Source organism: Oreochromis aureus, linkage group 7, assembly GCF_013358895.1.
Source record: "Oreochromis aureus strain Israel breed Guangdong linkage group 7, ZZ_aureus, whole genome shotgun sequence".
NCBI classification, from domain to species: Eukaryota; Metazoa; Chordata; class Actinopteri; order Cichliformes; family Cichlidae; genus Oreochromis; species Oreochromis aureus.
The window spans coordinates 2,920,355-2,948,228 of NC_052948.1; the positions used below are offsets into that span (position 1 = coordinate 2,920,355).

Consider the following 27,874-nt stretch of genomic DNA (forward strand, 5'->3'; position numbering starts at 1 on the left):
GCTTTGTTCGTCTAGAACAGCATACATCTTGACAGCTTTCTCTGGTTGTCCAGCAGGATACATTCTGACCAAACATATCTTAGAGCATGACCTTGAACCAATTGAGTCTCCGCATACTTCTGTGCATTTTGATGTCACGTCAGCCACATTTGCTTCTCCTTCTCTTTCCTCCCCGCCATACCCTTCACTGGCTACCAGGCTCTCTGCATGTTGAGGACGAGGATTGGGGTGTAGTGCGGTGATATGTCTTTCACTACCACAATCTGTGCACTGCACCAATTTAGGACAATCTTTGGCCATGTGCTGCACAGAAGAACAACACTTGAAACAAATGTTCTTGTCCTTTAAGTATGCCTTTCTTTCTTCCAGGGTCTTACTTTTGAAAAGACGGCATTTTCTGAGAGGGTGAGGCTTGCAGTGTAGTGGACACTGTTTATCGGGGTCCAAGTTGTTCTTGCCTGTAGGAACGTTTGGGCTGGCTGCCAGATCACTTGCTATCTCCGTCCTCTTAGCAGAGACATGCGAACGATACTTCTGTTGTGTCATTCTCTCGATTCTAGGATTGTTGGTGTTGGCAGCGGTGACGCAAGAAAAACTCGGGTCATTGCGAATTTTAGCTTCTTCATTCACAAGTTTCACAAAAAATGAAAATGGAGAATAAGACACTGCATTCTCTCGCTTGAACCTCGAAGCAGCTATAACCCATTTCTCCTGAAGGTTGTATGGGAGTTTTTCCAGAATCGGATTCACCCCGTGGGCTGTATCGAGGTGTGAAAGGCCTGGGAGATGACCGCTTGTCTTTGCAGCATGAAGTTCTAGCAGAAGATCCCCCAATTCTCTTAAATGCTGGTTGTCTCTGTTTGTCAGCTTCGGAAAATCCTGAATTTTCTTTAAAAGTGCATGTTCAATGACTTCTGGTGCACCAAAACACTCTTCGAGTCTCTGCCACACCATGAATGAATGAATGAATTGAAATTTATTTCAGTCAACAACAACACAACAAATTATAATTTTACATAAAAGTACTCAAATAGTAACCGAAAAAGGAATAGGCTGAAGCCTTGTGGCTTATACTTATCCTATCCCTTACCCCCATAGAAATAACCATCTGAAGACCTGCAGTGGGATTGTTTATGTACGCAGCCCTGACTCGCTTGGCTTGTGCTGTTGATTGTGGCCCGAGCCATTTAGATAGCAGGTCTAACTCTTCTTGAGGTGTTACATCCAGATCTGGAATTGCACTTAGAAAGGAAGCCTTCCAAGCCCAGTAATTTTCTGGTCGATCATCAAACCTCAGCAGGCCAGAGCTGATCATCTCCTTTCGTATCAGGTATCTCGTTAGATCAGACGTGTCAGCATGACTACTCCTTACAGGTGTAGGTGTCCATACCTTAGACTGAGGATGGTGAAATCGATCATTGTTTGCTGGCTCGCCTCCATAGCTCCAGTTGCAAGATTGTCTCTTTGGGCTCAAAGCACGGAAGACTGGCAAAGGTGTGAATTCTTGGTTGTTGCTCCTACTGGGCTGATAGATACTTGGTTCTTTGTGAGCTTTTGGTGTTGCATCGATGGCCGTGGCTGGCTGTGGCACCAGAGAAGATAGGAGTTCTGGATGATTAACTTGTGGAGTCTGCAGATCGTCGCCGAGTTCTGATTGTTGCTGCACATACTCTTGGACTCGTTCTATTGGGTTGATTTGCTGCATGTCATCCAGCTGGGGCTGTTGTGGATGCTCACTCTCTTGCGCAGACGCTTCCCAAGCTTGAGCCTCAGCTAGTGCTGCTGCAGCTGCTTTCTGTGATTTGAGTATGTGTAGCTCTGCATCCAGATCTGCTTTCTTTTTAAGCTGCTCGGCCTGTTGTTTTAGGATGCTGGCTTCCTGCTTGGTAAAGGAGAGCTGTTCCGGGCATGTCCCACCGGGAGGAGGCCCCGGGGCAGACCCAGGACACGCTGGAGAGATTATATCTGGCCTGGGAACGCCTTGGTGTTCCCCCGGATAAGCTGGAGGAGGTGGCTGGGGAGAGGGAGGTCTGGGCTTCTCTGCTTAGGCTGCTGCCCCCGCGACCCGGCCTCGGATAAAGCGGATGAAGATGGATGGATGGATGGATGTAAGTAAACTAACAACAAACTTTAACAAATTTCAAAATAATAAAAATAAAGAACAAATAGCTCCAACAACAACATTTTACAACTTTTAGTGATAACAGAACATGTGTTGTGCAACATACTAAAATACATAGAGTAGAGGTGGAAACCTTCATTTGCATCAGACTAGGTGCCATCTCTTTTTACACCTTGTATGATGGAAATAGTAGATGGTAATTTCCATAATAGATGGAAATTATCAGAACTGCTAATGTAATGATCATGTCATGCAGTCATGAGCTCTCACGTGTCATATACAAACTCACAGGGCACAGCTTCTTATAAGGAGTGTCATTCAAAGAACTGAAATTTCTTAGAAGTACCTGCAGCAAGAACAGGTAAAAACAGGTATATACAACAGACCTGTCAAGGGTGTGCTTGCCAGAAATAAAATATATTTTAATAATGTAAAGCCTTTAAGACACGACAGCCTAACCAGAATGATTCAAGATTCAAAGCGTGTATTGTCATGTGTACAAAGAAATAATTTTCTCTGTGCAATTAAATTCTTTCTCTGCTGTCCACACACTGACGCTGGTTAATATATACAAAGAGAACTAGAACAGATAAAATACAAATAGTATAAATAAATAAATGGAGACAAAAACTGAAGGGTAAAAAGATGTGTTTGCAAAATAGCTGTTCAACTCTGACTAGATCAGAAAAAATCTGACCACAAACAACGACTGCATGGTAAATTTGTCCACTTATTTGACTACCAAATCTAAAATACAGTCTGGAAGGTTTACAGGTGTGTAGCTGCCATCAAAGTGAAGATCTGTATGATGTGAACAGAGATGGGCAGTAAGTTGCAAGTTACGAGTAAAGTAAGGGATTACTATTGCAAAACAGTAATTAGATTACTTATACTTTCTCGTTTGCACGCTGTGTTACTGTGTTACTGTGTTACTAAACTGTGATTTTGTTTGTGAAAGCGTCTCATGACAATGACATACAATCGTGCGACGTCCGTGACAGCCACAGATGTGTGTAGATCAACAATGGATAATACGGAGTGCGGGAGAGAGTGCGACCATGCCACGTTTAAAGCTTGGAAGTACTCAGATTACTTTGAGTTTGAGAAAGATTAACATCCGCTGTACACTCAAGGTTGGAAGAAAACTACTTTCTACAGCGAAAAATTTAACTTTTAATTTAACCTAAATTTGCCTAAGTAATAAGTAACTAATTACTTTTGAAAATAAGTAATCAGTAAAGTAACAAGATTACTTTCTTGGAGAAGCAATCAGTAATTAGTAAATAATTACTATTTTCAAGTAACTCAATCAGCACTGGATGTGAATCATGAATACCCAGAAGAGGGCACCAGAAGTAGAGAAAATTATAACTTGAAAATATAGCAAAGTGCTGTTTTCACCAAGTGAGTTTGTGTAAATTGAAGCCTAGATTACACCTGTTATAGTAGGAACTCCCACAATGTTAGATTTAATTACTTTAGCATGATTTTATCTACTTGTGTGCCTGTCATTCTGGCTATGGAAAGAATTTATAAATGTAATAATGTCACTGTGGCAGAGGTGTGGACCCTGGCTCAGCTGCAGGGGAGGGGGTAGTGCCAGGGAGGTTAGAAGGACAGGTGCACAGACTCAACTAATGAGGCTTTTCCCTTATATATAAGGAAGCTGGAGCCAAGAAACATGTGCCAAAAAGGAGACAGGGAGGCAAAATGGTTAAGTTAAAGGGTTTTATTAATGTTTCCAATAATAACTAGACTAAAAGAGACAGATAAGCCGCTATCACCTTATAAAGAAATAGAAAAACAAAACTCAGGTGTTGGTCAATAAACTGAAAAGTAAGTCAAAAAGGGTTCATCACCAAAACACACTTCACTCCACAGAGCATGAGCAATCAACCACCACACACAGAGCTCACTAGTTGCAACCCTGCAAAGCTCTCTGGCAGTAGAGTTTACCTTTCTTCGGCCTTAAGTATTTTTAATTGCTGATGGGAGTCAGCTGTACAAAAAAAGTGGCATCTAAGGCAGGAGAGATGGCAGGACACACCCACACAAGGTCAATTTCAAAGGAGGCCCTGCTAGGGCTGTAACAGGTATGTAGCTGGGAGCAAAATGCAGGCACAGTACAAAAATAGGAGTGCCCTAAGAATTCATTGGTAGGTGGAATGTGGAATGTACGTCATTATTAAATCATGTCAACCGTGACAGCATTCTCTGTTGTTGTTAAGCTTGGGTGTGTGTGTATGCTTATGCTGTATATCCAAAGATATAAAGGAGAAAGGGCCGCAAAGGCAGTTTGGAAAACATTTGCATTTGGTCAAGGGTCACAGACCTTGATGCGTCATTTTAATAGTCATTTCTTCTAAAAGATGTCAGCAGATTATATTTATTTAAGTAGTGCTTTTTACACTGATGACAGACATGACATATGATCTTTGCAAGAAGGTTGATGCGAAATCTCAGTGTGCACTTTTGTGCCACCAGATATGTCTCCTGCCACTGAACCACATGACACCTAAGAACACAACAGTTACATGTTACCTAAAAAATTACCTAAGGATTACAACAAATCAAAGAAATGGGTCCACGCTACAGTTTTCATTTATTTCTCTATTTAGATACCAGCACATTACAATTGAACGTGTTTCATCAAACTCCAGGCGTTTTGTTAGAGTGGCTGTGTAATGTAAGCGCACACCAGGAACACCTGTCCCTTTAATGGGCGGGCAGGGATTCTAAAGACTCTGCTCATGTAGATTTAACCCAGTGGTTTTATGCAATGCATAGCCAGTGCAGACCAGTCAATCCTGTCAGGTTAGTAACTGAGCTTGCTGTGTGTCCTCTGAGGTGGTGTTATTTTGCTCGGCAGGTTGCTTTCTGTTAGTTATCACTATGAGGGGAGCGTGGATAAAGCGGCTACTGTTCTTACTTTGGGCCACTGGGGTCATCCTATACTTGGGCACGTTTCTGATGAATGGATACGGCAACAGAGTGCATACAAATAAAGACTTGGACATATCTCATGTGATGAAGAGATTTTTCGACCTCGAGACACAAATAAGCAATCTAAGTGAGTTGAGTGAGAGGTGAATACTTATTTTTTTAATCTTAATTACTGATCATTAATATCAATAACAATGGTAATAATAATAATAATAGATGCTATCCACAGGATTTACACTAAAAATTAAGATAGTTATGGAAATAAAATTAGATTAAATCAAAATTAATTTGAGAGGCAGCAAAGGGTGTTACCTGCACATATAGTGAAGACATGACAAGTTGTGAGAATATTTGTCAGTGAAAGAGAAGAAAAAAACAAATGCAGTCATAAAAGAACAGTTTGTGTAGTTATAAACAGATTAATGGTTTTTAACTTAACATTTTTAATTTATTAATGACAGATGAAGTCAAATTATAACACAGTTGTATGTCCTTTTTCTATAAATGTCTTTTCCACTGTCATTTTTTTTATTGCACAGTGTATCTTTATGTGTGTGTGTGTGTGTGTGTGTGTGTTTTGTAGGGATATTAACCTATTCCGTTTCCTCAATAATGTGATTTTCTCATGTTGTTTTACACTGAAGATAAGGCAATCCGAAGTTTTGAGGAAAGGCAGGATGTCATGCAGCAAAAGTTGGAAGAAGACAGAGACAGACACAGAAAATCAACAGAGGTCCAACAGCAAACAGAGAAGCAGAAGGAAGTAAATATCCAATCCCAAAATGAGGCAACCCAAATGAAAAAGTCTGAACAACTGTTCCCTAACTCGGCCTTGTTCAATAAGTGGGGGGCAAATCTCTCTGAGGATGACCAAAGAGAGGCTCAGAGCCTGTATGAGAAGTATGGGTACAATGTTTTTCTGAGCGACCGCCTCCCTCTGGATCGACCTCTTCCAGATACCAGAGATCCTCGGTACAACTTTTATTTTTTGTGATTCAATCTTCTTATTCCACCTGATGTACATGCAAAGATTAAACAAAACAATTTACAGACAGTTAACTCCACCCAGTTCATTTCTTGCTTGCATATTTGACTGAAGAAATACAGTGGTATTTCATATTATCATCATTCTTTTAAAAAAATAGGTGTTTGAAAAAGAGTTACCCCAAGGACCTGCCAAGTCTCGGAGTAGTGCTCATCTACCTGGATGAAGCCCTGTCTGTTCTCAAAAGAGCCCTGCGCAGCATCATCGACCGCACTCCGAAAAACCTGCTGAAGGAGATAATAATGGTGGATGACAATAGTTCTAATGGTAGGTTCATTCATTCATTCATTTATTTGTTCATTTCAGGCACAACAACAGGTTGGTTATAAAAAAATAAAGGACCCTATTGTGCAAACACAAAAAAGGTTATTGTGTGCCAGGTCTTGATGCATTCTCAATCATCCAGGAAAGTAAATCTCCAAAAGTTGAATCTGTTCATCTGGACGTAGCGTTTTGTGGGAGAAACGTTTCGTCACTCATCCAAGTGACTTCTTCAGTCTCAGCTGACTGCAGGTTGGAACTGACCTCCCAGCCCATTGTTCCTTCAGTGTGCTGGTTTCAGTCATTATGCAAATGTACTGTTTATAAGGTTTGGGGAAACCTGCAGTCAGCTGAGACTGAAGAAGTCACTTGGATGAGTGACGAAACGTTTCTCCCACAAAACGCTACGTCCAGATGAACAGATTCAACTGTTGGAGATATTGTGTGCCAGGTTAATTATTGCAAAGCACATATGTCGTGTTAGTGTGGGAAATAAATATTTGATCCCCTGCTGAGTTTGCTCAATTACAGAGAGTTTCATTTTAATGGTAAGAGACAGAATATCAACCAAAGATCAAGAAATAACACATTACATAAAAGTTATAAATTAATACGCACATCATTGAGTAAAATAAATCGTGGCCATAATTCTGGCTCCCACGGATTCACTGTGTGCCCATATTCCTGATGTCAACTCATTATCTATATAAAGCTGTCCATTGAATCAATTACTGCCATTCCAACCAAAACTAGTTACAAAGAGCTAATTACTCAGTGAGCCCTCTGATAAGTATGAATTAACCTTTTAAACAACAGTTTGAAAACTTCACTTTTCCAGGTCACACATGTTTCTAATCAGACCAGTTTTCTCGCTTGGTTGTTTTAGATTTATATCTGGTTTAAATCTCTATTTCCCATAACTATCAATCTTACCATTTCTCTTTTGAATTCAAAAGGTCTGGATGCTGACCTTGACATGTATGTGAAGTCGCTTGAGCAGGAGAACCCTAATCTCCGTATTGTGAAAGTGAGGCACAGCGAGCAGAGAGGTCTCGCTTATGCCAGAGCATCCGGGTGGAGGGCTGCTACTGCTGACGTGGTGGCCATCCTGGACGCACACATTGAAGTCCATGAGATGTGGTAGGAACATGGCAAATACATGTTTTCATTCACTTGTTTAGATGTTATACATTCTGTTATCAGGACATTTTTAAAAACATTTTTTAATTATATTACCACATTGCCATATAGAACACATCTACATATGATATTTATGGCATTAAGTCATGTGTTTACTAAATACAAACTGTCACCAGTGATTTGAGGCCATAGCTGATCGGTGTCACAGTTTCAGAATAAACTTGCTGAGATTAATATGTTTACCTTGTGAAACACACACTCTTTACACACATTTGCAACTCCCCAGTAACCCACTGAGCAGTGATCTCAGTACAACTACACTCTGGTCTATAACCACTGAGCAGCTTTACTGAGACAGTAAGCACTTTGTGCAGTGGCACTAAATCGGTGATGATAATGTGGGTGCTGCTTAGACAAGAAACAATCAAAAGAAACCTGTGGCAAGCTTTTGAGTTTAAAAGTTCTAATTTGAGCTTCTATTAACTCTTTTCCCTAAATTAATGAAAAGAGTTATTTTCACACTTTTCCTTTTGACAATGGTTCTTTAAAGCAGGTAGATCCACATATTTGTGTCACTGCGGGGATCTCCGGTGTGTTTATGGAGCGGATCCAAAAGCAGACAAGGGAGAGGTGGAACTGAATCTTTAACAAAAAGCGAGACGTTTATTTTGTGCTGATGATAAAATAGAAAAACAAGGATGAAACTAAACTAACCTAAACTGGGAGACTAGGATTAAATATGAAAACAAATGACAAGAACATGAAACTGAACAGGAACATGCAAAACAAAACCGTGAAGTAATCCAAACTTGAGCATGAACCTGAGCAATTTAAAACAAGACTCTGTGACGTGACAGAGACGACCCGAAACACTGAACAGAGGAAGACAAAAGACTTAAATACACAGAAAGGTATTGATCATGACGCCGCATGGAAAAGTAAAACTAAACACAATGAACATTGAAACACCAGACCTTTCCCAAAAAAAAAAAAAACAGGTAGACGTGATAACACAAGCTAGACAACATGGAACATGCAGACATCTTACTAATCAATTACATTTAGATATTACCTGAAAAACTCTACTATATGAAATTGTATGAGCCATTTCTTTTTTTCCCCTCTCATTCATACAGGGCTGAACCTCTGCTGACACAGATTAAAGCTGACAGAACTGTGGTGGTTTCCCCGGTGTTTGATAGAGTCAACTTTGATGATCTCGAAGTTATCGAATACCCTCCAACAGCACACGGCTTTACCTGGGCTCTGTGGTGTATGTATGAGGGTTTTACACCCGAGTATTACAAACTTAATGATGGTTCACTGCCTGGGAAGTAAGTTCAAGTGAAATCAATGTTTAACCAATATAACAGCCTTATTAACTCTATTGTGATGATACAGTAGTTGTAAAATACTGGTCTTTTCTTTGACTTTAGGAGTCCATCTGTCATGGGGATCATGGTTGCTGATAGAAAGTTTCTGGGGGAAATTGGAGTCCTTGATGAAGGAATGAAAGTGTATGGTGGGGAAAATGTTGAGCTGGGAATTCGTGTGAGTAAAGACCACATTGAGTCATAAAGTTCTCTTTCACAGTAAAGCAAATATGAATATTTGCCATCTGGCCATTTAATATGCCTATAAATAACCATACCATGGAAATTATATCTTATCACAAAAATCTATAGCACGACTGGCTGCAGAGTTGTAATGAAGGCTGGTCCTGCCATTTCAAAGTAGATGAAACAGACCCTTAATGACAGGGTCAAAATGTTCATTTAATTTCTTGTTAAGTCTAAACTCATATTTTACCCTTGCACATGAGTAGTGATTGATCATATTTTCTAAAGTGTATTTTTTCACGTAGGTATGGACATGTGGAGGCAGCATTGAAGTTGTTCCATGTTCCAAGATCGCCCACATCGAGAGGGCTCACAAGCCCTACATGCCTGACCTGAGTCCTGCCATGAAGAGAAATGCCCTCAGAGTTGCAGAGATCTGGATGGATGAATACAAGCACAATGTTAACTTGGCTTGGAACTTGCCACTTCAGGTGTTTTGAGGCACAGACACTAACAGCAAATTGTTTTCCCTAAAGGATATTTAATTCTCCTTCTTACATGATGCAAGAATCAGTGGTTAATTAACAGCTTCATGAAGCTTTGAGTGATCTTTGTGTTTGGGGCGATCGTGGCTCAAGAGTTGGCAGTTTGTCTTGTAATCGGAAGGTCGCCGGTTCGAGCCCCGGCTTGGACAGTCTCGGTCGTTGTGTCCTTGGGCAAGACACTTCACCCGTTGCCTACTGGTGGTGGTCAGAGGGCCCGGTGGCGCCAGTGTCCGGCAGCCTCGCCTCTGTCAGTGCGCCCCAGGGTGGCTGTGGCTACAATGTAGCTGCCATCACCAGTGTGTGAATGGGTGGCTGACTGGATGGGGGTCCTTAGGGACTAGTAAAGCACTATACAAATACAGGCCATTTACATTCTAGTATCAACTTACTTACTTAGACTTAGCTCCTCCTCCGCCAGATGGCACATTGGGCGACAAGGGATTGCCAAAGAGCTTGGTTTGCAGCCACATCTTCAGCTTCATCCCATGAAAGATCGACCGCTTTCAGGTCCTCAATGAATGCCCGTCTCCACGTTTATTTTGGTCGTCCAAGGGCGGGTCTCCACGACATGGTTATCTTCGGTAATCGTTCCGGATGTTGGCGGAGAACGTGACCGGCGAAACAAAATCGTCGCTCCAATACCATGTCCGCTAGCGGCCGTGAGGTGGTGCGCTGAAGGACGTCCTCGTTGATAACATGATCTCAATACGAAATCTTGAGAATCCGTTGGAGGCTGCGCTGTTGGAAAACATTCAGTCCTCGGGTGATTGTTGCCATCGACTTCCATGTTTCACTCACATAGATAGCCATTGCATGCTGTCGAACACTTTTGTAAAGTGTATGAAATTAATTGACAGTCGTTGCTGTATCTCAGCACTTTGTTCGATTATTGTCCGTAGCATAAAAATCTGTTCTGAACAGGATCGTCCATTCCGGAGCCCGGCTTGTTCTTCCCGCAGCAGCTGATCGAACATTAAGCAAAGATGTCAGAGTAGCACGGAGCACAGGACCTTTCCTGGAACAGAAAGGAGAGTCAGTTGTTACAATCAGCGAGATCACTCTTCTTCTTTAGCATCAACATTTAAGGAAAATCTTTCTTTAGATTCTTCCTCAGTGACAATCTATGAGTTGAATCACATCTTTTTCTTTGTTCCTGCAGAATCATGGAATTGACATAGGCGACATTTCAGAGAGGAAGAAACTCAGAGAAAGGCTGAACTGTAAACCTTTCAAATGGTACCTGGATAATGTGTATCCTAAGTTGGATCCCTGGGACGACCTACTCGCATATGGAGGAGTAAGTTTACTTTTCTCTGTTGCTTAGTATGTTTGGAACAGTCGAGTCCTGCGGGATGTGTCGGAATCTGTGTTTTCTCGTGTTTTGCCTGTATCCATTTGTAATATGCATAATGTTCTCCTGATGACAGATGAAGAACCTTGATGCTGACATGTGCATAGACCAGGGTCCAGCACCAGGTCACACACCGATTGCCTACATGTGCCACAACTTTGAACCTCAAGTAAGTGATTATATTATTATTTGTAAATTTGTAATTTAATTCCAAGAAATCAACTAAGTGTGATTGCATGATATGGATTTAACTAAAAACATAATTGATTTTCATGTTAATAAAAAATGTGAGACTCTCGCAATTCTTGGTAAAGTTAAGGATCTCATAAACCAAACATCTCTGTATCATGCTATTATACTTTATTATATTACATGATATATTCTGTGGAAGTGTGGGGAAACAGCTGTAAAACAAGATTTGTTGGACAATGTAAAAAACAGCAAACAAATCTTTGCCCCACAACATTCAGAAGTTGTTCCAAATAAGACCAAATGACCCATGACCTGAGAGAAATTTTTATTGTCTAAAAACAATACATTGAATAATTAGGGGAAATGTTCCTTTCAGTGATTGAGCTGTCTCCGCTTAAATGATTTATTAAGGTATTTGTCACATAGATATAACTTCATATAAAGTTATGTCCAAACACACCTTAATTAAAAAAACAAAAACAAAAAAAACAAATATAAAAGAGATTATTTTGACAAGGCTCAGAGATTTAGTGGGTTGTTAATCTCGTGGTCTTTAGCCTAAAATATAATTTAAATGCAGTTTGTTGTTTTGGTTTGTGAGCTTAAATTGTTTTTTTGTGTTAGACTTGTATATAGTGAAATATTGTGGTATATGTGAAAGTCTGAACACTGATTTGCAAATTATGGAATTTGAAATAAGGGGGTATGAACAAATAAGTGTAAACTTCATCCTACTCGTTTTTTAGCATAAACATTTTTTTGTCTGTTTACCAAGTTTTTCCTTTTTTTATTGTTATTTTAGCTACATTTACATGTTCAAAATAAGACTCTATTGTATTCTGTGTCCACACAAAGCTGCTTAAGTTGAAGTGCCAGTTTTTACACACTGGCAGAGATCCAAAAGCATCACAAAGGTACAAATGCAAGACAGCAGAATGGGACTTCCAGAGAGTGATCTTTAAGTTTGCAGCCCTGCTGGAAGCAGTCCACAGATGTATAGGGAAATATTCCTCAATGGGAGCGAAGTCAAATTCAAATCATGTGCATTTATTATCTACGTTAACAGACAAAGGTACAGATGCTATTGATCATCCCCTGTGGTCTGAAACACTGTTGTCTGTGTCATTTGTTTGACTTTTTTACATCTTAATCACATTTTGACCTTTGTCTCTTTTATCTTTTTTTAAGTACTCATATTATCGTGGAACGGGTGAGCTCTACATTGGCAGGATCAAGTCACATAAGTACAGTGACAATAAATGTTTAGCTGACACAGGCACAGAAGAAACTGCGCCTGGCCTGTACAACTGTAAGGAGGCTATGCAGAAAGGCATGGGGATATACTGGGACTTCACTCAGGTAGTACATAATGAAGTTTTTCAATTCAGGTTTGTAAAACTCATGACATGTGGAACTGGTTTTAAATGAGTTTATCACACGTTGTTCTCTATTCCAGGGCAAAGAACTGAAGAACAGACAGACAAAGAGATGCCTGGAAATTATAAAACAGAAACTTCTAATACAGGAATGTACAGGTCAAAGATGGCAAAGTCAAAACATAGTCAAACCCTTTTAAAGTGTGTTTGAGCTCTGCTGATAGCCCAGTGTGTTACATCTGAATGCCCTTGGGGACATTAAATGTATTTGTTATTAAATGTATGGGATAAAATGTATTTTCTTTTCAATATTATTCATGTCACTTTTTTGATAAAGTTTTATAATGCAGGTTATTTAGAAGTAATACCCTAAAATTTTGTACAAAACATTTTCAGTTTACAGTAGAACTGCAAACGTTGAGGCTTTCACAATTTTTTAAACAAATGTCTGACTAGAGGTGACTTAAATGGCACTTCATTTGCTTACAAAACCATCTGTCATTTAGCTTATAAGCACACATTGTGCAACAATGTTAATTCTATTTTCCTCAAGGACACCTTTACATATTCTGTAAAAGTACACATTAAAGTCAACAAGTTAAATCATTTTATCTTCAAAAGTTAATGTGCTTTATATGTCATATTTTATTTACTTTCCCTTTATACAAAATAAAACAAAAAAATAAAAAACAAAAACAACTACCACAACAACAACAAAGAGAAAAAAAAATAACACAATAAGCAGTCTGAGACATGTAAACGGAAAACTAATATAGTATATATAATTCGGTCTACCAGTCATTTACACATTTGTCCTGACAAACTCAACCCGCCATTGGAGTGGGGCTGCCCCTCTCACTATGGTTTTCTTCAGACCATCAGGTAAGTAATCCAATAGCGGGCGCCATATATCCAAAAGAATATCATCATTGCCACTTAATTTTGCACTCAGTCTTTCCATTGGTAAAACTAAAGATTTCTTTATACCACTGAGTTATTGTTGGTGGTTTTTCATTAATCCAATTGAAAAGAATACATTTTCTTGCCAAAAACAATAATTTCAATAGTAGTTTATATTTGTTTTAATCTGGAAATTTGTTCAGAGTTGGCAGCCCCAATAAATACTGAGCTGGATCTTTTTGTATTCTGCTTTTAAATATACCTTTTAATTCTTTTGTTACACAGAGGCAGAATTTTGAGATTTTTGAGCAAGTCCAAAGACAGTGCAAGTAGGACCCCGCCGCAGATTTACATTTAGTACATTGTGCTGACCTGCTTGGATCAATTTTATTCAGAAAAATGGGCGTTCTATACTGTCTATGTAAAATTTTATATTGTATTTCTTTAAATCTGTTACTGAGAAATAAAGAATGCACAGATTGTATGCACTCACTCCAGGCATGATCATCACAATGACACTGGAGGTCACCCTCCCAACTCCTAATCAGTTTTCCAATATTATGTTTGTTATAACCTTGTAGTGTATTGTAAAACTGTCTTATAGTACTATTATCTGCATTTAAGTGTAAAAAGAAATTTTCCATGGGTCCTAGTTGCATTGTATTGTGCAAAGTATCAAAACTTGAAGTAATTAGGTGACAAGCCTGTAAAAATGCAAAAAATTCCATTTGATGTATTCCATATTTCTTTTGGACCTGCTCAAAAGACATACAAACATTCCCATTAAACAGATCACCCATCACACGTATTCCTGCACCAAACCATCTCTGAAATACTGCACTTTTCATTCCCGGTGTAAAGTGCAGATTATTTATAAAAGGTGTTAGATAACTCAGTATAGGATTACTTTCAGTGTATTTATTCATATCACGCCATGTTTTTAAGTAAGTATCAATCATTACTTTGTTATGTTTTTTAATATATTTACTCACTATTTCAGTTAGGAGATTAAATGGCGAACATGTCCAGGCTTCTAGGAGATTCTCTGTCTCTTTTAGACAAATGCGTGGATCCATTCATGTATAACTCTACTATGACATGACCAGTTATACAGCAAAATGTTAGGAAAGGCAAGACCCCCTTTATCTTTGGGCCGTGGTAACGTTTTCATACTTAATCTGGGTTTCTTACCCCTCCAAATAAACCTTGACAGATCTATTTCAATTTCTTTTACAATTTTTTTGGTCAGTGTTATTGGGAGCATTTGTAAAGGATATAAAAACTGTGGCAACACATTCATTTTAATTAAATTTATTCTCCCCATCCAAGAGACCGGGAGATCCATCCATCTAGCAAGATCTCTTTTGACGCTTTTATGAACTATGTCTATGTTCTGTTTCAATATACTTTTTATATTAGGTGAAATGTGTATCCCCAAGTACTTAAATCCAGAACCCGACCAGGTAAATGGGATATTGCATGTCATAGGCAAATTTCCCAGTGGCATAGCAATAGTTTTGTTCATATTAACCTTATACCCGGACAAATATCCAAAAGTTTCTATAGTAGATAATACAGAGGGTATAGAATCCTGGGGATTGGTGACAAACAGCAGAACATTGTCTGCGTATAGTAAAATTTTAAATTCAAATCCTTGAACTTGGTATCCAGATATATTTTGATTATTTCTAATGGCCTCTGCCAGTGGTTCAATTACTAAAGCGAAAATTAATGGGGAAATCGGGTCCCCCTGTCTTGTTGATCTCTGTAAACAGAATTCTGATGATTTAATACCATGAACTACAACACATGCTCTTGGGGTGACATAACAATCTGATCATGTCTATAAAGCCCCTGCCCAAGCCATATTTCTCCATCAAAAGTTAATGTGCTGGAAACAGGAAAAAGGACAAGCGCAAGAATTTGAGAGATTTTCACAAGGACCAAATTGGGATGGCTGGACGACTGGGTCAGAGCATCTCAAACCTGCAGCTTTTGTAGGGTGTTCCCAGTCTGCAGTGGTCAGTATCTACCAAAAGTGGTCCAAAGGAGGAACAGTGGTGAACCAGGGTCCAAAGCTCATGGTCAGAAAATGCTGGCCTGTGTTGTCATGTCCAATAGACGAGCTACTGTAGCTTAAATTGGTGAAAAAGTTCATGCTTGTTTTGGTTCTAAAACTAATGAAGAGGCATCTTTTAGCCATTATGCTCCAAGTTTAGGACGAGTCTACCTGATAACCCACGTGCTGCTGACACTGTTGAGATTTTTAGAACCAAACTCAAGTATTTTCTTTTTAGTTTGGGTTGTGTCTATTTTCATTGCATTATTTGTTTACATGTTTATTCCCCTCTTTCATCTTACTTGCCTTTATATTCACCTTTTACTTTTTCCCCTCCAGCATTTCCAAATGACAAGGTGGTGTCTAATGTCCAGGCAGGGCTGTAGGATTGAAGGAGTGATGAGATGGTGTAGTGAAGGGACATGTGTGTAGTTTTATTTTCTGCTTTTTATGAATAGAGCACTTTGAACTGCATCCTTATTGTCTGAAAAGTCCTGTATGAATAACATATTGACTGACTGAAAGGTTTCAGCATCAAATGCTGCGTATGTTTGTGTAGCTGTAGACAAGTCCATGCTGTCCAAACTGACCCCCATCTATTGCCAAATCCAATGCAATGGAAAAAGCTGGCCTGGTCTGATGAATAATACTTTCTTTTACATCACGTGGATGGCTGGAGCGTGTGTCGCTTAGCTGGGGAATGCATGGTACTAGGTTGCACTTTGGGAAGAAGCCAAGCCGGCAGAGGGAGTCAGCGTAATCGTTGGGCAATGTTCTATTGGGAAACATTGGCCATCCATGTGGATGTTATACTTTGACACATCACCTACCTACACTGTTTCAGAACATGCCTACCATTTCATGCAAATGGCATTTCCTCATGGCAATGCCAACAGGAACTTTCCTTTCACATGTTAAGACTTTCTTGCTCTGTGGCATCTCTTATGTTAATTTTAGATTTAGACATGATTGATTTTTAGGATTGTCCCACTGGTTTGTGTCAGCACAACAGAAAAGCACACTTGAATCAGATGTTCTAATAATATCCAAGTTGGTGGCACAATAGCATTAAAAAACAATTTGTTAAACTGGATATACTGTACGATTATTGAAAATGCATGATTGTGGACATCCTTGTGTAGGAAATAGACCCAACACAAGATGAAAGATTTCCTATTAAAACTTTACCAACAACTTAAGCAACCAATGTCATCATGTCCAAAAACACATTATAGAGTCAGCAGATGCTTGCTAATTGAGGGAAATGTTTACTTAACCGAAAAGATGAAGTTTGGGATCCCTATCAATAGAAAAATGTGCCAGCGTCACTACAATAAATGAGCCAAATACAGGCTGCATACCTTCTGCGTATGGCAGCATGAGGGTATAAAAAGAATGATTCAGTACTTTGTTCTTTAAACTCACTGTTCTCACGATAGCTAGGGCAGCCAAAATTTGCCAACAACGCCACCTTGGGAATTCCACCCAAATAAATGAGTAGAAACACCAATAAGGTACACAGATTTGTTCCTCTAGTATGAGGCAGAAGACCAGAGTTCACAATTCAAACTTTGAATTTTATTACACAAGGAAAAACATCGTTTTAAAACTGTACACATTCAATCATACTGGAAAAGGGAGTTTGTGTTCAGGACTGAGACTTACCAGCAGATGATGACGATCAGTCACTGAGTACTAGAAAGGGCAGCTTATACATACCTGACCTGCTAAACAACTCTCACCTGGACGGGAGAGGAGCGCCTCCCGACCCAGGTGACGCAACATGCCAATGATTTCTACCATGTAAATAGCCCACGTCAGAATAGTTTAGGTCCAAAACTAACAATACTGCTAACAACACGTTACATACCTCTTCTATTGTATTGTGCGCACCTGAGAAAGAGTGGTAAATGCCCCACCCCAACAGCAACAGGAGATGTGACAGCAAAAGGCCTCTAAGTGGGAAACCAAGTTAAATTAAGCAGATAAAACATCCTTCGTCTGTGCAACGGGCACAACATGTGTACGGCGTCAATGCACCTTAAACATGCAGCCCACCAAACAGCGAGCGACAACAGATGATTGAGGTGATAGAGCCTCGTTATACAGACACAGCGCCCCTGCTGGAAATGGGTCAGCATATTCAAAACAGGCATGCTTGCTCATAGATAGCAGGCTTAAACCATCCTGCTACATGTGTAAAGTTGATAAGGTCGCATAAAGTCTGCAAATTAGGTCAGAAGATACATTGTAACCAAATGCAGACAGACTAGCCAATATCACCTGTTACTGTTACTCGGAAATAACAATAATAATAAAAACAAAAACGACCTAGCACATATGATTGAGCCTGATTATAGTTTTGTTTTCATAAATCAGTTATCCTAGTTAATCCACTGCTCAACGTGTATTTTCACTACTGAAATTCTTTCACCTGTAAATCTGAAAATTGCCTAGGACGTCCCATTTTTTTAGTTAAGATTTTCCTCCAAGTACTGGACAACTGGGACGACTGAATCAAAACAGCAATGTGTTACAGTATTTAAGAAATAAATTTAGCCTCCAGAAAAGTGAAGGGAAAATTAAGAAAGGTGTTTTTGCTGGTCCAGAAATCTATGAACTTATGCTTCATGACATGTTCAAAAGGAAAGTGAAGTCAACTGGATCAGCAGCATTGGGGAGCATTGGTTGTCCAGAATTTTCTTGCCAATCAGAGAGCAGAAATTTTTGCTCAGCTTGTGTATAACATGCTGGAAGCATTTCAGCTAATGAGTACCAGAATGTTACTGGAGATGCACTTTTTACTTTCTCATCTCAACCGTTTTCCCACCAAACCACGAAGATGACTTCGATGAGCATGGGGAAATGTATCATCAAGATACAAAAGTGATGGAAAACCAAAACACACACACACAAAACATATTAAGGATTGTAAAACAAAACTGTTGTTGGAACCACACACATATATGAAGAGAGAGAGTATGCATAGCATGCAAATGGCTACCAAACAGCCATCATAATTCGTCATACAATGAGAACAGGACAAATCAAGAATTGACAATTACTAATTAATATTGTGCTGAACACAGTCCAAAAGATTCAGTCAGCTACATCAGTGCCTACTGTTTACTATGTGTAGCGACTTCCACAGTCGCTAGAGGCCGGGGATGGAGCTTGCCTCTTTGCCTGACGCGCTGTCAACTTATGCAATAATGCGAAAGGTGGAATTGTTTGCTTATTTATTAAAGTGCTTTGAGAGTTTACAGAGTAATGTGATCATCTCACGATTTGTACTCTTACAACGTCACAGGCTCTAATGTAACAAAGCAAAACATGTTGTGCAGCGGTCAACAAAAACTACGGCTACCCAGCCCTCCTCTCTGTCAAAATCAAACCCAGTGAATGACAGACTGACAACGCCCATTTATGTCACCGCTAGCACCCACGTGACTCCCATAACAACCAAACAAATGAAAACCCAGTGATCATCAAAATTTTATATATTTAGTTATGGCTCCTACACACCAGCCCCTAATTATTAGGATCCCTTCTAATAATTACCCAGAATTAACCAAGTACGAGACATAAAAACATGCAGAGAAAAGTCAATCATTTACTGTATTTCAATATTACCTTAAAGGAAAATGAGAGACATTTTATGTCCAACTACAATCAAAGTCTGATAATTGGATCTAGAAGTCTTTAACTGTGATCTGCCTCCAGCAGTAGACACAGTTTGGTAATAGACTAGTTGCCTGGATCGACCTGAGTCTTAATCCGAACTTGACGAACAAATCCTCTTCGGTCCGGAAAAGTCTTTATCACACGTCCCATTGGCCAAGAGTTTCGAGGTGCCGAACTGTCCATGATGAGAACCAGATCTCCCACGATGAGGTTCCTCTTTACTCCAATCCATCGCTGACGTTCCTGTTGCTGTAGTAGGTATTCCTTCACCCATCTTTTCCAAAACAAGTCAGACATGTATTGGACTTGTTTGCATCTTCTGTGTGTGTACATATCAGTGGAATGGAATACTCCTGGTGGTAATATCAGGGAGGTCTTTAACAGAAGAAGATGATTAGGGGTCAAAGCTTCCAGGTCGTTAGGATCCATTGAGGCTTTGGTAATTGGGCAGCTGTTAATGATGGCTTCAACCTCACAAAGTACTGTATGAAGACCTTCTTCATCCAGGTTTTGTACTTTTATTACGGAATTAAGTACTTTGCGAACCAGTCTTATCAGTCGCTCCCAGGTTCCTCCGTGATGTGAACCTCCAGGTGGATTAAAGGTCCATTTAACTCCCTTTTGCAGAAAGACGCCATTGATTTTCGCCTGGTTCCAATGTTCAATGGCAGTTCTAAATTCACGTTCAGCACCTACAAAGTTGGTTCCGTTGTCAGAACGCAGTTCTCGAACCTGACCTCTTCTTGCATTGAAACGTCTGAACGCATTAATGAAAGAGTCAGTATCCAGTGATGGAGAAACCTCAATGTGAACAGCACGGATAGCAAGGCAGGTGAATATAACACCATATCTCTTCACCACGCTCCTCCTACTTTTCACACTGAAGGGTCCGAAGTAATCCACTCCCACCCGCATGAATGAAGGTTCGTCTGGAATGATTCTTTCATTGGGCAAATCCGCCATCTGTTGATTCACTGGTGGAGCATTAAGACATCGACAGATGACACATTTAGATAACACTTTTCTTATTGCTGTACTAGCTCCAATCAACCAGTACTTTTCTCTTAGCTTAGACAGCATGTGGTTACGACCACCATGTCCAACTTCCTGATGTATATGTCTAAGCAAGAGCTCGGAGATGTGTTGATCCTTTGCTAGTATTATGGGATGTTTCACCTCAACTGGCATTGATGATCTACTGAGTCTCCCACCCACTCTGAGAATTCCATCTTGCAGCTGTGGGCAGAGTCTTTGAAGAGGACTTGATTGTATAATGGGTTGTCCCTTCTCCAGACTCACAAGCTCCAAGGAAAATCTCATCCTCTGACAGAACTTGATGATGGCAACCTCAGCTTTGTCCAGATCTTCCACTGTAAGATTCTTAATCACAGATGTCCTCTTAAAGTTCCTCAGCTTTTCTTCCACAAATGATTTCTGTTGTTCTTTACTGACCTCTGGCTGTGGTAAGCTTGAACACAATTCTCTCCTTTTCTTCACAAAGGACAGAAGCAAGTCCTTAAATTTCAGCAGCCATGCCACTGACTTCTTAAGATGTGTCCAGGTGGAAAAACGTTTAAACAAGCGAGTAACAGAATTTTCTCCAGCTTGCTCAACACTCACTGTGGCAACTGTTTTTACCTCAGGATCATCAGATGAAAGCAGACCGATGTCATCTGGGTAGACAGGCCATTCACTCCTAGATTGTAGAAGATACTGAGGCCCAGACAACCATTTTGTATTCTTCATAAAAACATCGACTTTCACTCCTCTTGAGGCCATATCTGCTGGATTACTGACTGTGTCCACATATCTCCATTGTGAGGATGATGAAACTCTTAAGATTTGTGAAACTCTGTTGGCCACAAAAACCTTGAATCTTGAAGTCTCACTCCTGATGTATTTAAGAACAGAAGCACTGTCTGTCCAAAACACAGAATCCAGAAGTTCCATCTGCAGCTCTTTCCTCCAGAGTACATCTAATCGACTGGCCATGGTTGCTGCAATGAGCTCCATTCTCGGGATGGTAAAGGATTTAAGAGGAGCAACACAAGCCTTTCCCATAACAAACGCACAGTGTTGTTCTGAACAGATGTTTTCAATCAGCAGATAGGTCACTGTTCCATACCCATCCTCACTGGCATCACAGAAATGGTGCAACTGAGCACTCGTGATTTCTCCAAATCCATCAGGTTTCAGACATCGACTCACTTCAAACTTGCTCAATAGCTGGAGCTGCTAGAGCCATGTTAACCATCTTTTGGAAAACAGCTCTGGTACATTATCGTCCCAGCCGATTCCTTCCTTGCATAGATCTCTTAGGATTTTCTTAGCAGTTAAGACCACAGGACTTAGCATTCCTAGAGGATCATAGATAGAACTGACAATTGAAAGGATTCCTCTTCTGGTGAGTGGTCTGTCCTTGAGCAAAATCTTGAACTTAAAGGAGTCTGATTTTATGCACCACTCCACACCCAAAACTCGCTCGATCATTGAGGAATCCAATTCCATGTTCAACTCTTTCATGCCTGTTGCTCTGTGACTTTCAGGAATGGCCTCCAGCACTCCAGGCTTGTTGGTAATCCACTTTTTGAGCAGAAATCCTCCTTTGGCACACAAAGAAACCAACTCTTGGTACATTAAAACTGCTTCCTCATCAGTTCCAACGGACACAAGACAATCGTCCACGTAAAAACAGTGCAACAACTTCTTCACAGCTTCCTCACTGTAGAGATGTCCAAAGTCATCTGCACACTTTCTGAGTGCAAAATTGGCGCAACTTGGTGATGAAGATGCCCCGAAGAGATGTACATTCATCCTGTATTCAGATGTTGGTTGTTCCAGATCACCTTTAGGCCACCAGAGAAATCTCAATAGATCTTTATCTTCCGCTGGAACCATAACTTGATGGAACATTGATTCAATATCTCCCATAATTACAACTGGCTCCTTCCTGAATCTTGTGATCACTCCTATTAAAGAGCTTGTAAGATCAGGTCCTTGTAAGAGTTGGGAGTTTAAAGATGTTCCATGATAACTCACTCCACAGTCAAACACAACTCTGAGTTTCTTCTTGGTCGGATGGTAAACACCATGGTGTGGTATATACCACAGCTTGCCATCATTGCGATCGATCTCCTCTTCTGGGACCTTTTCAGCATAACCTTTAGCCAGGAGCTCATTCATGAAGACTTTGTACTCAGTATGAAACACTGTCTCTCTCAAATCTCTTTTTTAGAAAGTGCAGACGTTGTTGAACAACTTTCTTATTGTTTGGCATACTGATACTGGCATTCCGAAAAGGTAACGCTATCTGGATATGACCACCCACATATTTGGCAGAGTTAGTCACTATTTCCAGAAATCTCTGATCCTCTCTTGACAATCCAACCTGTTCATCAACTTTGCTCTCAGGAAAGTCAATTTTGAACTGTTGCTGCCAAAGCTCCTCCAGCGTGACAACAGAAATTCTATTGACTGTAACTTGTGGATGCTTCTGATCACCTGTAGCTTCACAGTTTCCTGAAAGTGGCCCATTGATGGTCCAGCCAAGCCTTGTCCTTACGGCATACGGTCCTCCATCAACACTACACACCACTTCCAGAGGTTCCAAGGCTTTGGGAATGTTTGTTCCAATCAGAAGTTCGATTCCTGCATTTATTTGAGGCAAGTTTATGTGTTTTAAATGTGACCATCCTTTTATATCTCCTGGTGTTGTAATATTTCCTTTATGTGCAGGCATGGACTCCTGTGTGTACACTTTTGGCAGCTCCAGAAATTAGTCCCCACAAAGAGCGGCAACCTCCAGTCCTGATAAAGTGTTGCTGCTCACAATTCTTTCCTGGCCCATGGTTCTCAGGAGGATGTTTCCTTTCCTTCCTCAAGGTGTAGTCTCATGATTAGACTCTCAGTGCAGAAAACTGCTGTGCTCCTTGGTCCAAAAAGCATATGTTGTAATAATATTGCTTCCTTTCTTTGACTTTACTTGGACAGGTACAATGGGCAGTTTACAGTCCTGATCTCCAGCCCCTGTAAGACCACTCGACACCAATGTGCTCTCATGCGGCTGCATGTTCCTGTCGGTCTTTTCAGAGGGTGTACTTTCTTTGTGCAGGATGGTGGGATGTTTCTGGCTGCATTTGGAACAGGAAATCCTCTTACGGCAATCTTTACTGATGTGTCCTATACACAAGCAGCCAAAACAGATGCCATTTTCCTTTAAGAAGGTTATCTTCTTCTCATGAGCCATTTTTCCCAACTGTGCACATACGTCCAACATGTGTCTTCCTCCACAACAAATACAGACGTTCCTTCCAACCTGATTATTTTTAATTTCCATTTCCGCAGGCTTAGGTGTACTCTCCACAACTTGCATGGTGGTGGCACAGCTCGTTCCTTTATTTCCAGGTCTGCCTTGATACTTGGGTTTACTCATTCCTTTAGTTGGTAAAGAAAGCGGAGAATCTTGAATATTACCGAATACAGGATCAGTTAATATTCTTATTTGCTTCTCCAAAAAGTCTGCAATATCCATAAATTTGGCTCTTCTCTTATGCTTTTCTTGCAGGTCACAAACATGGCTTCTCCATCTGTCCCTAAATTTATACGGCAATTTTTTAATAATGTTCACCATATTAGAAGGCATGTCCAAATCACTCAGATGCTGCACCTCCTCCATTGCATTACAGCATCCCCTGAGGAACAAACTGTAGTTCTGAAGAGCTTTTACTTCCTCTGTTTTAATCGACGGCCATGAAAGTGCCTTGTCCAGATATGCAGCTGCGACCTTCTGTTCATCGCCATAGTGCTCCTTTAACAGTGATTTTGCCTTCCAATAACCACGATCTGAGTTCATTTGTTGACAGCTTCTCACCAATTCCTTTGCATGGCCTCTTGTGTACTGTTCCAAAAAATATAAACGATCACTGTTATTTTTTGTATTGCACTCAGCTGCATTCTCAAATGCTTTAATAAATGAATAATATTGAAATGGATCTCCATCAAAATGAGGTATTTCTCTCTTTGGTAAGGAAAAGAGGCTTTGCTGTTGGATTAAAAGTGTTGTTATTTCATTTTGTTTAGTCATTATTTCAATAACATCATTTTGGGGTTCCAGTTCCACCATACCATTTGTATGACAGTCATTTTGTCCATTTGCCTCAGATGGGTTTGAAGGAATAACTGAATATTGTCGAGGATGATTATTTTGAGAAGATTCAGTCAACACTGCTTGTTGCATGACACATTCCTGGGTTTTTTCTTTTCTCCTGTTTTGAGTTTCAGCATTAGTCAATGAATTTTGTTTTGCAGAGATGTGAGGTATAAATTCCAATGCATCAACATTAAGGGTTCGTTTAGATCTTTCATTGGAAATGTATGAATTCATTCCATCTGAAACTTTTGAAGATCCTTTTTTACTTGTTATACTTTGAGCTTTAAGGACATTTATTGTTGCCATTTTTTCAGCAATTTCAGTGTTCAACTTTAGCCTTTCCTTTCTTTTACAAAGACGTTCCTCCTCTTCTTCCAGTACATGTTTTTCATCCAATAATTTCTGCTTTATCATTAAAGCTGCCAACTCTGCCTCAGCTTTCATACGAACAGATGAAGTTGAAGATCTTGATGAAGAAGTTTTGTGGCTTTCAACATTTGAAACACTGTCACTTGGCTTGACATCATCCTCCACTTCAGTCTCAGTATTTGATGCAACTTTGTTTTCCAATAAATTAATTTGCTTTGGACAAACAGCAGGGTTTTGTTCTCTTTGATTTATCCAATTTTGAATTTCATTTAAAAACACATTGGTGTATTTCATGATACTTGAAAACCATTCCTCTTGTTTTATTACTTCTTCCTCTGGCACCAAAGGCAACACCTCAACATGTGAACTTGAAGCCTTTTCACACAGTGCTTTTAAATCCACCACATACTGCTTAATTTGAGAAAGATTTTCATTGTGTTGCATAAGCTCTTTCATTTTTTGTATTAGTCCTTTCATTTTATTGACATATCTTTTGCATTCATTTTGTAATTTTTCAATTTTATTCAACAATGCTTTTCCAGTCATTTTGCTTTCTCTCTTTCCCCCCAAATCATTAGAGGAACAATCATCACCACCTGTTTGACTCATGATTTTCCCGTTTGTTTGTTCGATTTTTTTTTTTAATTTAATTTAATCTTCAGTGATCATCCATAAAACATATATCCACTGGAAGCCACAATAAACTTTGACCATAAAATCCTTTCAACGTAACGGCACTTTAATTGTCCATTTGAACGTCATCCAAGCAGCATAATTAATAAGACGCAGCGCAGACATCAATCCAAGAGTGCAGCCAAAAACGTTGCATATTTAACCAACATTCATTCCATTCAGTGTCTCCTCTTGAAACATCTTAGCGCTAATGCAATGTGGCTTCCTTTTCCACAACCAGACATGCACAGGTATTCTTACCTGCGCTCCTCAGAATTGCGTCAGGTGTGTCGGTACTGCTGGCTCACTCATACAGATGCGCTGCACTTACTTGGCGTCTTTCAGGTTCCTTGATCTGATTTCTTTGATCCTGCTTGCGGCTTGCTTCTCCAGAATGCCGTTTTTTGTTGACTAAAAATGTAGCGACTTCCACAGTCGCTAGAGGCCGGGGATGGAGCTTGCCTCTTTGCCTGACGCTGTCAACTTATGCAATAATGCGAAAGGTGGAATTGTTTGCTTATTTATTAAAGTGCTTTGAGAGTTTACAGAGTAATGTGATCATCTCACGATTTGTACTCTTACAACGTCACAGGCTCTAATGTAACAAAGCAAAACATGTTGTGCAGCTGTCAACAAAAACTACGACTACCCAGCCCTCCTCTCGTCAAAATCAAACCCAGTGAATGACAGACTGACAACGCCCATTTATGTCACCGCTAGCACCCACGTGACTCCCATAACCAAACAAATGAAAACCCAGTGATTATCAAAATTGTATATATTTAGTTATGGCTCCTACACTATGATAGCCAAGTGGCTAACAAACGTAAACAGACGTTTTCACTATCCCTACTAATTAATGTTATCCTGTTGTATCTCTGTTGTGGTCAGTGCCATCCTCTATGCTGTTGCATGCTGGGGCAGCAGGTTGAGGGTCACAGATGCCAACAGACTAAATTAACTGATCCACAAGGCCAGTAATGTTGTGGGGATGGAGCTGGACTCCGTTAGGGTGGTGTCTGAGAGGCGAATGTTGTCCAAGATAAAGAAAATGCTGGATAATACCTCCCACCCACTCCATGATATGCTGGCTAGCCACAGGAGGATGTTCAGTGAGAGACTGAGATTACCCATAATGCACCACTGAACGACACAGGAAATCATTCCTGCCCGTGGCCATCTCCCTGTACAACTCCTCCATCTAACACAGCGGTCCCCAACCTTTTTTGCGCCACGGACCGGTTTATGCCCGACAATATTTTCACGGACCGGCAATGAGGTGTCGCGGATGAATACAACAAAATAAAACTAGTGCCGGTACCGAAAAAGAAGATTTATTCATAACACACGTGAAAAGACCCAGGAAAACCGAGTTAACGATAAAACGATAACAAAATAACGTTGAAAACCGATAAAAACCCTGAAAACCATACATTTCACGCCTGAGCCTCAACTTTCATGCCCGGTACCAAACGACTCACGGACCGGGTACGGTCCGAGGTCCGGGGTTGGGGACCGCTGATCTAACACACTGTGAACACTGCAATAGTTACACCCTTTTTACACACGCTCTTTTCTACTCTGTAATATTCTTGTCAATTTTCTTGATAGTTATTTATAATCACCTCTGTTAATTCTTGATATTTATAATTGAGTGACCATATATATATTAGTGCTATTTCTTAAATGTGTAAAATCTGTAACATAATGTATTGTTTGAGTTTAGTCTGTTACTGTTACTATTTTTACAGTTTCTTCTTGGAGCAACTGTAACCCACACAATTTCCTTAGGGATTAATAAAGTATTCTGAATATGATTCTGATTGTTTCAGGATGACCTGCCATTATCCAATGACATATCTACTTACCGGTTGCTCGTTTCTCCTCCTCTTCTTTTCTCTTTTTTCTAAACTGAGCACCTGATGGCTTTGAACTTTTCTAGTCCATCTTCCATTGGTTTTAATTTTGCACTCCAGTATGAACACCCATCCCCCAACCCGAGGATCACCACAACATAACCTAACAGACCTACACCTTAGCTCACAGATTCACTTTGTCTAGGTTTTATTTCTGGGATTTCGCACAACCCAGGATTCATTTTAAATTGTTATTGATCCCTTTACCCTTCGTCCTAAAGTGTATATTTATTTTCTTACTCTTCTTATATTTATTGTTTGTTTACTTGCACTGCTGTAACTGGAGCCTCGTCGTCTCGTCTCTCTATATACTGGACTGTATGTAGCGGAGATGACAATAAAGTTTACTTTGACTTCAGCAGCGAGCAGGCGCACCGAGGGCTCTCGCGCTCACTTTTCGCATATAGAATTTCGAAAAAACATCGGTGCAAAATATAAGTCTGTATCATGATGTCTGGTGTTTTCGTGTTTGTTGGTTTGTTTTTATTTTGTTTTATTTTGCGAGTTGGTTATTAGATGCTGCTCCAGCCAGCCAGAGAATCCCCCGCCGCCCCGCCCTCTCCTCCCTGCGCCGCAAGCAGCAGGCGCACC

General features: G+C 40.1%; 1 protein-coding gene across 1 annotated transcript; it reads left to right on the forward strand.

Moving 5' to 3' along the window:
* Positions 1-4,172: 4,172 nt before the first annotated feature.
* Positions 4,173-13,140, forward strand: LOC116309381 (probable polypeptide N-acetylgalactosaminyltransferase 8). The gene is made up of 12 exons (XM_039614692.1): positions 4,173-4,215; positions 4,992-5,192; positions 5,710-6,037; positions 6,211-6,377; positions 7,328-7,511; positions 8,648-8,845; positions 8,948-9,062; positions 9,376-9,561; positions 10,775-10,912; positions 11,043-11,135; positions 12,347-12,517; positions 12,615-13,140. Exons 2-12 carry the CDS (start codon positions 5,015-5,017, stop codon positions 12,732-12,734), a joined length of 1,878 nt encoding a protein of 625 aa, XP_039470626.1. The 5' UTR covers positions 4,173-4,215; positions 4,992-5,014; the 3' UTR covers positions 12,735-13,140.
* Positions 13,141-27,874: the final 14,734 nt, after the last annotated feature.

Excerpts from the sequence above, each read along its gene's own strand:
- LOC116309381 (XM_039614692.1), top strand. The coding sequence starts at position 5,015 with ATGAGGGGAGCGTGGATAAAGCGGCTACTGTTCTTACTTTGGGCCACT. Across the intron at positions 6,378-7,327 it reads GGATGACAATAGTTCTAATG|GTCTGGATGCTGACCTTGAC; the intron begins GTAGGTTCATTC and ends TGAATTCAAAAG. Across the intron at positions 12,518-12,614 it reads TATACTGGGACTTCACTCAG|GGCAAAGAACTGAAGAACAG; the intron begins GTAGTACATAAT and ends TCTCTATTCCAG.